The following is a 13,731-nucleotide window of genomic DNA, read 5'->3' as shown; positions in this document are numbered from 1 at the left end:
AATGAGCAAACCCCAGCATTAACTGTTTCTCAAAGTTTCTGTGTTGAGGTCTCTGGGATTCCCAGGGATGATGGGCAGTATGTACTGAGAAAGCACCGCTGCCATTCTATGACAAGCGCAGTCCAAACAAGGCTGTAATGTCACCACAGACATTGGGGCTCAAATTTATATTTACAGTGTAAAGGCTGAATTAAAGTTGAGGTTTGAAGTCTGTGATCTGATGACTGGATTATGGAATTCTGAGATATGTAGTCTAGGGTCTGAATTGATTCTCAGATCCGAAGTGCGAATTCTAGGCTTTGATGTCTGGGTTCTAAAGTATGAGGTCTGGATGATTTTTTTTCCCTTTGTAGTCTGGGATATGAAGTAATTTTAGGGTCTGAAGTCTGGAGCCTGAACTAATTTTCTGGGGAGTGAATACATTTTTGGGGTCTGAGGTCTAGTGTATGAATTTATTTACTGGGCATTTGACATCTGAATTAAAGTTACCCCCCCCCCCCCCCCCCAAGATTTCAATACTCATTACCTATTCTCTTGATAAGTTGTCAGTATTTGATCAGTGGGGGGCCGACATCCGGGACCCCTGCCGATCAGCTGTTTGACAAGGCACCAGCGCTCGCAGCCGCGGCCTTCTCTCAACGTTTCTTACGCCAGTGACAACACGTTCATCTGTCATGTGGCCTAGGCGCAGCTCAGCCCCATTGAAATGAATGGGGTTGAGCGTGATACCAAGCACAGCCGCTATACAATGTACGGTGCTGTGCTTGGCAAGCTGAGAGAAGGCTGCTCACAGGAATGCCAGTGCCTTGTCAAACAGCGGATTGGCAAGGGCCCCAGGTGTCGGACCCCCACCGACCAGATACTGATGACCTATCTTGAGGATAGGTTATCAGTATTAAAATCTCGGACAACCCTTTTAATTGTAGGGTCTGAATTAATTTTTACGGTCTCAGGTCTGGAGCCTTAGTTAATTGTTAGGATTGTAGGTCTGAATTAATTTTAAGGTCTGATTTTTGGCTCAGTGTTGACACATCACCTAGCCCCCAACTGTCTAACAGGTAATGTCACTAAGGTTCAGATGACAGTTTAATGTGTATGGGAGCTCCCGATTCTCCCTGGACAGATGATGTTGGAGAAGAGAATATTTTCACCCAATCTTTTTGTTCTCCTGGAAGATTAGCTGCCGCCAAAAGTGTATAGCAGCGGCTTTCTCCTCTTTCCCTTTCAAATACAAATAAATGTTCATCTACATGAGGGAGCTGGAAAGGGATGGGGAGGGATATCTGTCAGACAAACAATCTTTCAGCCAACACCCAACAGGTGTATGGCCGCCTTAAGAACTACTCGACCCCCAAAGTGTAGTGATATTCAGTGGCTATGTAACATGGGTTAAGGTCCCACAATGGGGTCTCTGATTACTTTTAGCCTTTTGGTGTTTGTTTAATTTTTTTTCTGTTCTTTTATTCCAGTTTGTGATAAAAGCTCATGTGAAATCCCTCCAGTGCCACATTGTGAGAATGGAATGGAACTAGTACTGACCAACCCAGGAGACTGCAAACCCATCTATGAGTGTGGTAGGTTTCAAGTCATGCCAACTTTATATTGTCTTTTGAACCTTGTGCAGCGAGCTCTTGAGGAGCCAGAGCCAGCCAAAGGATGGGAGTGGTAGTGGCCCTGATTATGATGTGTTATTTTGTACTCCCTCAGGTCTTTGCTCTCTGGGGTCTGTGCAGTGAAGTAAGGGCACCCTATATTCCCTCGGGGCACTCCTTGTAGCTAAGACTTCTGCCTGATGGTAGTTTTGGGTTCCCTTGATGTTAAATATCCACGTTGGTGCAAGACGGGGCTTGAAATGGTGCGATGGCCAGAGTGTGGAGTAGGAGAGTCAGTAACCAGGCCAGATTGAACTTAACAAAAGTATAATTTTTTTTTACTATAAACAAAATAGGAGTTGTAGTACAGTACATCAGCAATTATCCGTACATTCTCTTTTACAGATGTCCAAGCATGAGCTAAGTAAGTGGTTGAAAAAAATAGCCATCAGAGTACTCTCTTTTGTTACAGTCTCTAGGACTGGGATCTCTGGCTAGCAACCATAATCTTTCACATAATTGTGTTCACAATACACACAATGTCGTAATAACATGACTGGCCAAAATCATCCCTGAAGTATGCAGGGTGTCTGAACTTGTTATCCCTCCACTGCAGCAAAGTCTTAAATGCTGTATGCTGATCATCTTGATGACTAAAACTTTTTCACTAATCTGGGGTTGATAGGGTGTCTTAACTTGTTTCCAATTTTGCAGCAGAAAAGTCTGTAATGTTTTATGCTGGTTACCTTGCTGACTCTCAGGCTGTAACCACGAGAATTCTCCAATTTTTCTCTCTCTCCTTCTAATGGTAGTGGAGGACACATGAGGATCTGTTAGTTTCCGCAAGCATTGAAGCTGAATGATAGAGAAGAGGTACACAAACTTTCTGTTTGTCTCCTCCAGGCCTGTCCTCATACTGCCTACTCTTAAAACAACTAGAATCTTCTGGAAGTAGGGAGAGGAGCCAGCCCACACCCTAAGCTCCAGAAAGGACTGGACTTGGATTGTTAATTCTAGCCACGTCTGTCTTATACTTAAAGGGAACCTGTTACCTGGATTTTGGGTATAGAGCTGAGGACATGGGTTGCTAGATGGCCGCTAGCACACCCGCAATACCCAGTCCCCATAGCTCTGTGTGCTTTTATTGTGCAAAAAAACTATTTGATACATATGCAAATTAACCTGAGATGAGTCAGAGCTTGAAAATATGACTCTTCTCTGGTCACACAAGTAAGATATGACTCTATTATGTTAGTTTGCATAAAAGGCGGGAAGTGCAAAAATGCATAATACTTATTGAATTCGTCTGCAAATGAAATTAAAAGTGTAATTTATATGTTTAGGGTAACACAATGAACATTTAGAAACGCTCAGTGAGGGTAGCGCTGGCAGGTTCCCTTTAAGCATACTGTGTGTGTCACATTGCATAGCACTGTATAACATAACATTACAGTATAGTACATAACCAAACAATTGCAGATACCCCTTTGCACTGGGGTGCAGCACTTGTTATTTCAGAGACCTCTAATGTTGCAAAATTTAAGTATGAGGGTAGCGCTGACAGGTTCCCTTTAAGCATACTGTGTGTGTCACATTGCAGAGCACTGTATAACATAACATTACTGTATAGTACATAACCAAACAATTGCAGATACCCCTTTGCACTGGGGTGCAGCACTTGTTATTTCAGAGACCTGGTCTGCTCATACTTAAATTTTGCAACATTTTTCATTTTTTCATCACTAATTCCAGTTTTGAAAACTAGGTGGGAAAGTAGACGTGGTTAGCTATGTTAATGAGTTTCACTCCAAATATCATTGAGACTTTTTAAAAAGCCTTCAAAAAGTGCACTCCATCCACTCACTCCAGTAGCGGGTGATGTAACATCTCTAGGCAAAAGTGTCAGGTTTAAAGATGCGTCAAAATTACGTGTGATATTTGATAACTTTGGCACAAATTACGTCAATGGAGACTTAATAAATTCTCCTCATGATAAATTCCCTCCATTGTGTTAGTGTGGAGATTCACTTTTAGGCTACTTTCACACTAGCGTTCGGGGCTCCGCTTGTGAGTTCCGTTTGAAGGGGCTCACAAGCGGCCCCGAACGCATCCGTCCAGCACTAATGCATTCTGAGTGGACGCGGATCCGCTCAGAATGCATCAGTCTGGCGGCGTTCAGCCTCCGCTCCGCTCAGCAGGCGGACACTTGAACGCTGCTTGCATCGTTCGGGTGTCCGCCTGGCCGCGCGGAGGCGTGCGGATCCGTCCAGACTTACAATGCAAGTCAATGGGGACGGATCCGTTTGAAGATGACACACTATGGCTCAATCTTCAAACGGATCCGTCCCCCATTGACTTTCAATGTAAAAGTCTGGACGGATCCGTTCAGGCTACTTTCACACTTAGAATTTTTTTTACAATATAATGCAGACGGATCCGTTCTGAACGGAGCCACCGTCTGCATTATATGAGCGGATCCGTCTGAGACGGATCCGCTCTGAACGCTAGTGTGAAAGTAGCCTAAAAGGTTGAACCTCTCTTAAAGGGGTTGTCTCATTTCAGCAAATGACATTCATCACGTAGAAAAAGTTAATACAACTCTTTTACTTTTGTATTGTGATTGTCTATATTGCCTCCTGTGCTGACTTGATTCATTTTCCCATCACATTATATACTGCACTTCTTGTTTCCATGGTTATGACCACGCTGCAATCCAGCATCGGTGGTCATGATTGCATGAAAAAGACCTAGCTTATGTGTGCTTCCATGGTCCCGGCCACCAGAGAGGTCAGTGTTTTTTCCTATAGTGTGCAAGCACGACCACCGCTGCTGGACTGCAGCGTGGTCATAACCGTGGAACAGAGAAGTGTATAATGTGATGGAAAAATGAGCCGGCAAAGGAACCAACATGGACAATCACAATACATTAGTAAGTGCCTTGTATTAACTTTCTGTTATAAGTGCCACTTGCTGAGGCGAGACAAGCCCTTTAACATTGGAGGTACTGAAGCAGACCCCATTGCTAAAGGCGTTTTATGGGCATGTGTCAGGAAATGTAGGCCACATATGTACATGTATATAAATCCTCCTCTCCCCATATGTAATGATATAACCGCTACTGTACATTGTATTTCCATCACAGAATTCCCAAGTGACTTCTGATAGTCTTAGAATTTACAGCGGGGGATGGGGTCACATTATGCCATCTATGTTTGTAGGTTCGGCCTGTTGTGTAATGTGAAGATCTGATGGGCCATAAATAATAATTACATGAAATCCATGCTCTGCTGCTGGTTCCAGAGCTCCTTCTTTCAACACATGAACTTTGGTTTGAATTTGACTCTTTTATTATATTGCGCTGTGAAAGTCTTGATCCCCCCCGTATTATTACCCAAACTCCGATCTCATGCCACCAGCTTGGCTAAGGATTTTCTATACACATTCCAAAGTAGTGAGCTTCCATCGAGAGGCAGCAATGGCGAGAAGAAGGCTTTTCACACGGGAAAGTGGAGGAAGCTCCAGAGAAAACCATAAGCAGGGTACAAGCATATGTTTCTTACTGTGCAGCAGACTGGCTGTCAAATGTGACAGCTGCATCAGTCACACATATATTTACGTATACATTGCCTAAAAATAGATGTAGTGGAGCTAGGCTTGTCTGATACAGCAGAAAGAAGTATGTCAGATACAGCAGAAATGAACGTCAAATACAGCATTTATGACTTGTTAGATGTAGCAGGGAGGAGGTTGTCTGAGCAGATGCAGCAGCGCCAGGCATGTCTGGTGTAGTACTGCTGAGTTTGAAATTTGGCACAAATGATGGCTATATCACATGTGATTGGGTTTTATATGGGATCACAACAGGTACACTTGCTGCATTATCATAATTCAGTGGAGTGGCTCTTGGCACTCGTAAATAGATGTAGCAGTGCAGAGTTCGTCATATATAGTTTCATATAACAAGGCTGAGTTTGTCATGTAGCATACATTATAGAGACATGGATTATATGTGTTTTATATGGAATTACAGCAGTTATTCCTCCTGGAACTCATAACCTCTACGTATTGGAAAACCTTTTGACACCCTATTTGCAAACTGGAGACAGAGGTAGTCACAGAAAGCTGGGTAACAAACAATATGGCTGCATTTATACACAAGTTCACTATTGACACTGGCTAGCATTAGTCTTATCAGTCATTATCTACCACACTACCTCTCCCCGAGCAAATATCTAGATGTAAACATGACGTATAGAAATGGAATATCATTCCTGGAAAATACAAAAACAGTGTTATAGTAATTCTCCATGACGCCAGCAGATGGCGCTGTTTCTTCTCCATCACTGATGGTGTAAACACCTAGTGTACAGTGAGCGCATCATCTATAGTCAATGGATTTGGCCATTATCTCATGGAAATGACATTTTGTCAGATGCAGTAATGATTGTGATGCATGTACACTTACTTTTTGCTTTATTTTTAGATATTCAACTTTGTGTGTGTATTAGTGCACTATATCTTATATTATCTTACATATAGTTCCTCTGAGATCATTGATTGGGAAATATGCACTTGAGATGATCGTTGTGAGTTTTAGGAGCTGGACCTACGGCAATTAGTTGATCGCCAGGGCAACTGTAATCTGCAAATTTAGTCCCTGTAATGTTTGAGCCACTTGCACACTACTGTATTTTGGATCCGCGTCCGATCCACATTTTTTGCGGATCTCATACGGACCTATTAATTTCTATGACACAGCAAAAAAAATATATATAAGAATATCATCTGTGTGCTGTCTGCATTTGTATGCCCATCCCGCAAATTATAGAACATGTCCTATTCTTCTCCATTTTGAGGACAAGACTAACCATTTCTATTAATGAGACTGAGAAAAATGCGGATTGCCCACGGAAGGTTTCCACGGTTTGTGGACTGCAAAATGGATACAGTGGCATGTTACTAAAAGGTGACCATACACCTCCAATACCTGTCATCCAACATCTACTTTTCCTGACTCCATAGACATGTGCCCTCAATTCGCTGTATTTTTTATGGGGAGAAAGAAGTACGGTAAGCAAGGCTGTAACTAAAGGCTCAGGGGCCCTGGTGCAAATGTTCAGATTGAGCCTTTGTGCTTTGTGGCAAAGGGCAGGGGTGCACCCCCCCATGCCAAATTCTCATCCATACCCTTTCTCTCCATCCTTACTATTAAAGACATACTTGGAAAACATTACATACAGTGTTACAAAAACATACAGAGTAAGGCCTCATGCACACGGCAGTTTATTTTCACGGTCCGCAAAAACGGGGTCTGTAGGTCCGTGATCCGTGACCGTTTTTTCGTCCGTGGGTCTTCCTTCATTTTTGGAGGATCCACGGACATGAAAAAAAAGTCGTTTTGGTGTCCGCCTGGCCGTGCGGAGCCAAACGGATCCGTCCTGAATTACAATGCAAGTCGATGGGGACGGATCCGTTTGATGTTGACACAATATGGTGCCATTTCAAACAGATCCGTCCCCATTGACTTTCAATGTAAAGTCTGGAGTTCTTTTATACCATCGGATTGGAGTTTTCTCCAATCCTATGGTATATTTTAACTTGAAGCATCCCCATCACCATGGGAACGCCTCTATGTTAGAATTCACTGTCGGATATGAGCTACATCGTGAAACTCAGATCCGACAGTATATTCTAACACAGAGGCTTTCCCATGGTGATGGGGACGCTTCAGGTTAGAATATACTACAAACTGTGTACATGACTGCCCCCTGCTGCCTGGCAGCACCCGATCTCTTACAGGGGGCCGTGATCAGCACAATTAACTCCTCAGGTGCCGCACCTGAAGGGGTTAATTGTACTATCATATCCCCCTGTAAGAGATCAGGGCTGCCAGGCAGCAGGGGGCAGACCCCCCCCCAGTTTGAATATCATTGGTGGCCAGTGCGGCCCCCCCCTCCCTCTATTGTAATAAATCGTTGGTGGCACAATGTGCGCCCCCCATCGGCCCCCCTCCCTCTATAGCAGTAACAACATTGGTGGCCAGTGTGCGGCCTCCCATCTCCCCCCCCGATCATTGGTGGCAGCGGAGTTCCGATCGGAGTCCCAGTTTAATCGCTGGGGCTCCGATCGGTAACCATGGCAACCAGGATGCTACTGCAGTCCTGGTTGCCATGGTTACTTAGCAATAGTACAATAGTAGAAGATTCATACTTACCTGCTTGCTGCTGCGATGTGTGTGACCGGCCGGGAGCTCCTCCTACTGGTAAGTGACAGGTCTGTGCGGCGCATTGCTAAATGAACTGTCACTTACCAGTAGGAGGAGCTCCCGGCCGGTCACACACACATCGCAGCAGCAAGCAGGTAAGTATGAATCTTCTACTATTGTACTATTGCTAAGTAACCATGGCAACCAGGACTGCAGTAGCATCCTGGTTGCCATGGTTACCGATCGGAGCCCCAGCGATTAAACTGGGACTCCGATCGGAACTCCGCTGCCACCAATGATCGGGGGGGGGGGGAGATGGGAGGCCGCACACTGGCCACCAATGTTGTTACTGCTATAGAGGGAGGGGGGGCCGATGGGGGGCGCACACTGTGCCACCAATGATTTATTACAATAGAGGGAGGGAGGGGGGGGCGATGGGGGGTGCACACTGTGCCACCAACGATTTATTACAATAGAGGGAGGGGGGGCTGATGGGGGGCGCACACTGTGCCACCAACGATTTATTACAATAGAGGGAGGGAGGGGGGGGCGATGGGGGGCACACACTGTGCCACCAACGATTTATTACAATAGAGGGAGGGAGGGGGGGGCCCGCACTGGCCACCAATGATATTCAAACTGGGGAGGGGGGGGGTCTGCCCCCTACTGCCTGGCAGCCCTGATCTCTTACAGGGGGATATGATAGTACAATTAACCCCTTCAGGTGCCGCACCTGAAGGGGTTAATTGTGCTGATCACGGCCCCCTGTAAGAGATCGGGTGCTGCCAGGCAGCAGGGGGCAGTCTTGTACACAGTTTGTAGTGTATTCTAACTAGAAGCGTCCCCATCACCATGGGAACGCCTCTGTGCCATGGTTACTTAGCAATAGTACAATAGTAGAAGATTCATACTTACCTGCTTGCTGCTGCGATGTGTGTGACCGGCTGGGAGCTCCTCCTACTGGTAAGTGACAGTTCATTTAGCAATGCGCTGCACAGACCTGTCACTTACCAGTAGGAGGAGCTCCCGGCCGGTCACACACATCGCAGCAGCAAGCAGGTAAGTATGAATCTTCTACTATTGTACTATTGCTAAGTAACCATGGAAACCAGGACTGCAGTAGCATCCTGGTTGCCATGGTTACCGATCAGAGCCCCAGCGATTAAACTGGGACTCTGATCGGAACTCCGCTGCCACCAATGATTGGGGGGGGGGGGAGATGGGAGGCCGCACACTGGCCACCAATGTTGTTACTGCTATAGAGGGAGGGGGGGCCGATGGGGGGCGCACACTGTGCCACCAACGATTTATTACAATAGAGGGAGGGAGGGGGGGCGATGGGGGGCGCACACTGTGCCACCAACGATTTATTACAATAGAGGGAGGGGGGGGGCCGATGGGGGGCGCACACTGTGCCACCAACGATTTATTACAATAGAGGGAGGGAGGGGGGGGGGCGATGGGGGGCGCACACTGTGCCACCAACGATTTATTACAATAGAGGGAGGGAGGGGGGGGCCCGCACTGGCCACCAATGATATTCAAACTGGGGAGGGGGGGTTTGCCCCCTACTGCCTGGCAGCCCTGATCTCTTACAGAGGGATATGATAGTACAATTAACCCCTTCAGGTGCCGCACCTGAAGGGGTTAATTGTGCTGATCACGGCCCCCTGTAAGAGATCGGGTGCTGCCAGGCAGCAGGGGGCAGTCTTGTACACAGTTTGTAGTGTATTCTAACTAGAAGCGTCCCCATCACCATGGGAACGCCTCTGTGTTAGAATATACTGTCGGATATGAGTTTTCACGAAGTGAAAACTTAGATCTGAAAAAGCTTTTATGCAGACGGATCTTCGGATCCGTCTGTATGAAAGCAACCTACGGCCACGGATCACGGACACGGATGCCAATCTTGTGTGCATCCGTGTTCTTTCACGGACCCATTGACTTGAATGGGTCCGTGAACCGTTGTCCGTCAAAAAAATAGAGCAGGTCATATTTTTTTGACGGACAGGATACACGGATCACGGCCTCGGCTGCAAAACGGTGCATTTTCCGATTTTTCCACTGACCCATTGAAAGTCAATGGGTCCGCGAAAAAAAAAACGGAAAACGGCACAACGGCCACGGTTGCACACAACGGTCGTGTGCATGAGGCCTTATACAGTGCCACATACCTCTTACATCTAGTGATATCTCCTCTGTTGTAGATGTTCTGTTTTGTCAGCTTCTCCATTCAAACCAGACCACCATGATGATTTATTTCAGCCATCTCTTGTCTCTGCAGAGTATAACAAACAGACATCTTAGTTTCCTACTTTTCCATCATCCTCCTACCTTCTCAATGTTGCAATACTGTGCCCACTGCACTCCCCAATACTATACTGCAGAAACAGTCCCTCTTGAAAATACTAGTACCACGCAGATGCTCCCTTCAATAATTATGGGCACACTGTGCCCTAAAAAATAAATGCGCCCAGCAAATCGTGTCCCTGACACTAATAGTGCTGTCAACATAATGTCTCCAAAAATTATTCTGCTAAGCTGATACTGTGCCAGGGTGCCCCCCACAGTAAGAGTGCTCCCCAAAGTCCTACTAATAGAAAAAATTATCTGCCAGAGTGTAAATTGTTAAGACTGCCCTCAACAGTAATAATACTCCCATTGTGTCCATTCTAGTAATCATGTTCCCCCAGTAGAAATAATTCTCTTTATGTGTGCCAGTAAAAAAATAACTCCTAATGTATGCCAGTACAAAATAAAATACCCCTTATATGGGTATATAATAAAATGCCCCCTTACCTTTCAGACCAGACCCCCCATATCAGATCCTCTGATCAGACCCCCATGTCAGACTTCAAATTAGACCCCATATCAGATCTTCAAATCAGAACCCTATATCAGACCTCAAATCAGGCCCTCATATAACATCCTCAAATCAGACTCCTATATCAGATACTCAAATCAGACCCCCATTTCGGATACTCAGATCAGACCCCCATCAGACTTCAAATCAGACCCCCATATCAAACCTCAGGTCAGACCCTCACATCCAACCTAAGATCTGACCCCTATGTCAAACCTCAGACGAGACCCCCATCAGACCTCCATGTTAGACCCCCATATCAGACCCAAAATAAATTAACTTACCTCTCCTGCTCCACCGCTGCTCTGCATGTCCAGTGTTCTCCCATGCAGTCACACACCCTGGTCTTCTCTGAGCCCATCCTGCACTGTGATGTGACTGCGTACAATGTCAGGACTCTGTACGCAGTCAGACTAGTGCAGCATGGGCCCATAGAAGACCAGAGAGGGGTGAGTACAGTGCTTTACTCGTCATTCCCTGTGCTTCCTGCATACTAAGAGGCACTTCCATAATGGAAACGCTCACTAGGTTTTGCTTTATAAGACACACTGACACCCCCCCCCCCCCCCCCCCCGCTTCCCCACACTTCTGGAGGAAAAAAGTACGTCTTACAAAGGGGAAATTACGGTTATTGGCAGTGCACCACTGGCAAGGGGGGCCCTCAGGGCCTCCCTGGCTTATGGGCCAGGTTACAATTTCCACCATCACACCTCTGGATGTAAGCTACTGCCAGACACCTCCAGTTGCATCTTATTTCCCCTGTTGACAATAGGATCAGACAATGGAATTTAACATACGGTACATGATCTTTTTTCCCCCTAAAATTCATATGTCAGAGGAGAGTTGGGACAACCATATATAGGTTTAACCAACTTTACATCTTTCCTCCTGCTCTGTGATCACATTTTTTTTAAAATTATATTAAAGGGGCTCTACAAACTCACTTTTCAAACTACAGCTCCTTCCCTGAGGATCAGCTGATGGAGTGGAGTCAAGTTGTTGAGACCCTGATGATAAGGTGCTTCCACCAGGGTTAACTACCTGTGCTTCACTTAAAGTGTAACTGTTGAATTAGTTTATTTTTAATATAGTGTAGGGACAGGGATGTTAAACATTTTTGAAATATACTTTATATGGGGAAGATGTTTCTTTGTACTAGAAAACAGGGTATAAAGAGACTCTTTACTGAGGTAAAGATGGCTGTGTGTAATAAGTCAGGTAGATAGGCTGAGGGAGATAGGCAGTGATAGGGGACATGTACATAGGGACTGGGGTAGACAAGAGACAGGCCAAAAGCCTCTGTATGTTACACATAGGCGTCTTCAGGGCTCAGAAGAACACTAAAAGGGGTTCTGCAGTTTGTTTTAACTGATGATCTATCCTCTGGATAGATCATCATCAGCATCTGACCGGCGGGGGTCCGACACCCGGGACCCCCGACAATCAGCTATTTGAGAAGGCAGCGGCGCTCCAGCCTTCTCACTGTTTACCACTGGCCCAGTGACATCATGACTGGCCTGGGCCCGGCTAAACTCTGTTCACTTGAATGGAGCTTAGCCCCACCCATGCCAGATGATACTAGTCGTGACGTCGCTGGGCCAGCGGTAAACAGTGAGAAGGCCGCTGCGCTGCTGTAGCACCACTGCCTTCTCAAACAGCTGATCGGCAGTCCGGGGTGTCGGATGCCCGCCGGTAAGAAGCTGATGATCTATCCTGAGGATAGATCATCAGTTAGAACAAACTGTAGAACCCCTTTAAGATAACCACTTGTAGTCCAACAAAGGGAGAGCCAAAACTATAGCTAAGGCCAAAGTTTCAGTCCGATACCCTCACCATGTATCTAAATTCCCTGACCCAGGCAAGGTGCCTTGTTGGAACAACCACCTCCTATTTGTCAACCAGCTCTCTGGGCATATGCAATAAGCCCCTAATGATAGTCACACATTGCAGTACCTCTACTCTCATAGTTGCCAAATGTCAAAAAATTTCAGACAGACATTTTAGACAGTCCTGGAATATTTAGGCTGTTGTGGGCTGAAAATAGGCAGGGCTTATGTAATGCCTTCCCATATGTGGGTAGTCTTGTCATGATTAAGGGAGCCTACATGCGTCGAATTTTCCAACTGCAATGTTGGTAAGTACGTACGTTTTTGGCTTTATGCCTTGTGGCAGTGGAGCTGCCAGTGGGCCATACGAGAGGCATTGAAATGGTGTATCAACAAGAAAGGCTGGGAAAATAGGTTCCTCTCACTGTCTGCAGCAGCTAGGCCAGTAATTAGGAGAATTAGCTGCCAGCTGAGGAGCTCGGATAAATGTGGGCTGAGGTCCTCAATCAGGGCTCCCTGTCTGAGGAAGGAGCAGGCTGCGCCAAGGCCTGTGGGAGCTGGGACCCTCTGTATGGGGTAAGCACTGTTGTGTTTTTGGGAGCTGGGTGGTAGACCCAGATCCCGATAGAGAGGGAGAACTTCTGTATAGTCAGTGGCCAGATGGCCGAGGATTTATGTTTATGCTTTATGTTTTGGTCTGCTGTAAAAGTTATAATAAAGCTGGCCGTGGCCAGTTTGCACCCAAATCTGCAGTGTTGGAGTGGCTTCTTGAAGTGTGCCAACCGTCTAAGCGGAGCAGACGGCAATCCTGGAGAGATAAGTGACCCTGAGTTGTCACAGCCTGAATAACACATATTGACAAGGGTTCCTCTGGCTGAATGACCCCTTCAATGAATAAGGAATATCAAGATGAACATGCTACATGCTGTATTTGTGGTGTCTCCTGGTAAAGTTCTTTTCTTGTCCTTTGTTTCATTTAAGCCTGCAGAAGAGAAACGTGTCCTTTGTTAAGGCGTCCCAGTTGCCCACCTTACAAAAGGCTTTCTTTGAAGACCACAGAGTGCTGTGATACCTACCAATGTATATGCAGCTGCTCCAATTCGACAGACACTTGTCCTTCTGGATATATATCTTCTATCCACATCAACGAGTGTGGCTGCACCAGTGTCACATGTAATGCAGATAAGGTGAGGAGGGTTCAGATATGCTCTAGAAAAACTTTTACAGTAAATATGCATAAAGTAT

General features: G+C 46.0%; 1 protein-coding gene across 1 annotated transcript in view; it reads left to right on the top strand.

Annotated features, from left to right (window-relative positions):
• VWF (von Willebrand factor) overlaps positions 1-13,731 on the top strand; it is a 198,183-nt gene that overhangs the window by 141,192 nt on the left and 43,260 nt on the right. Inside the window, exons 41-42 of the mRNA XM_044281052.1 lie at positions 1,470-1,574; positions 13,468-13,673. Of these exons, the coding sequence (XP_044136987.1) occupies positions 1,470-1,574; positions 13,468-13,673 (311 nt within the window). The remainder of the gene's footprint in view (positions 1-1,469; positions 1,575-13,467; positions 13,674-13,731) is intronic.

This window comes from Bufo gargarizans, chromosome 2, assembly GCF_014858855.1.
Source record: "Bufo gargarizans isolate SCDJY-AF-19 chromosome 2, ASM1485885v1, whole genome shotgun sequence".
Lineage (NCBI taxonomy): Eukaryota > Metazoa > Chordata > Amphibia > Anura > Bufonidae > Bufo > Bufo gargarizans.
This window is presented reverse-complemented; position numbering and strand designations above follow the sequence as displayed.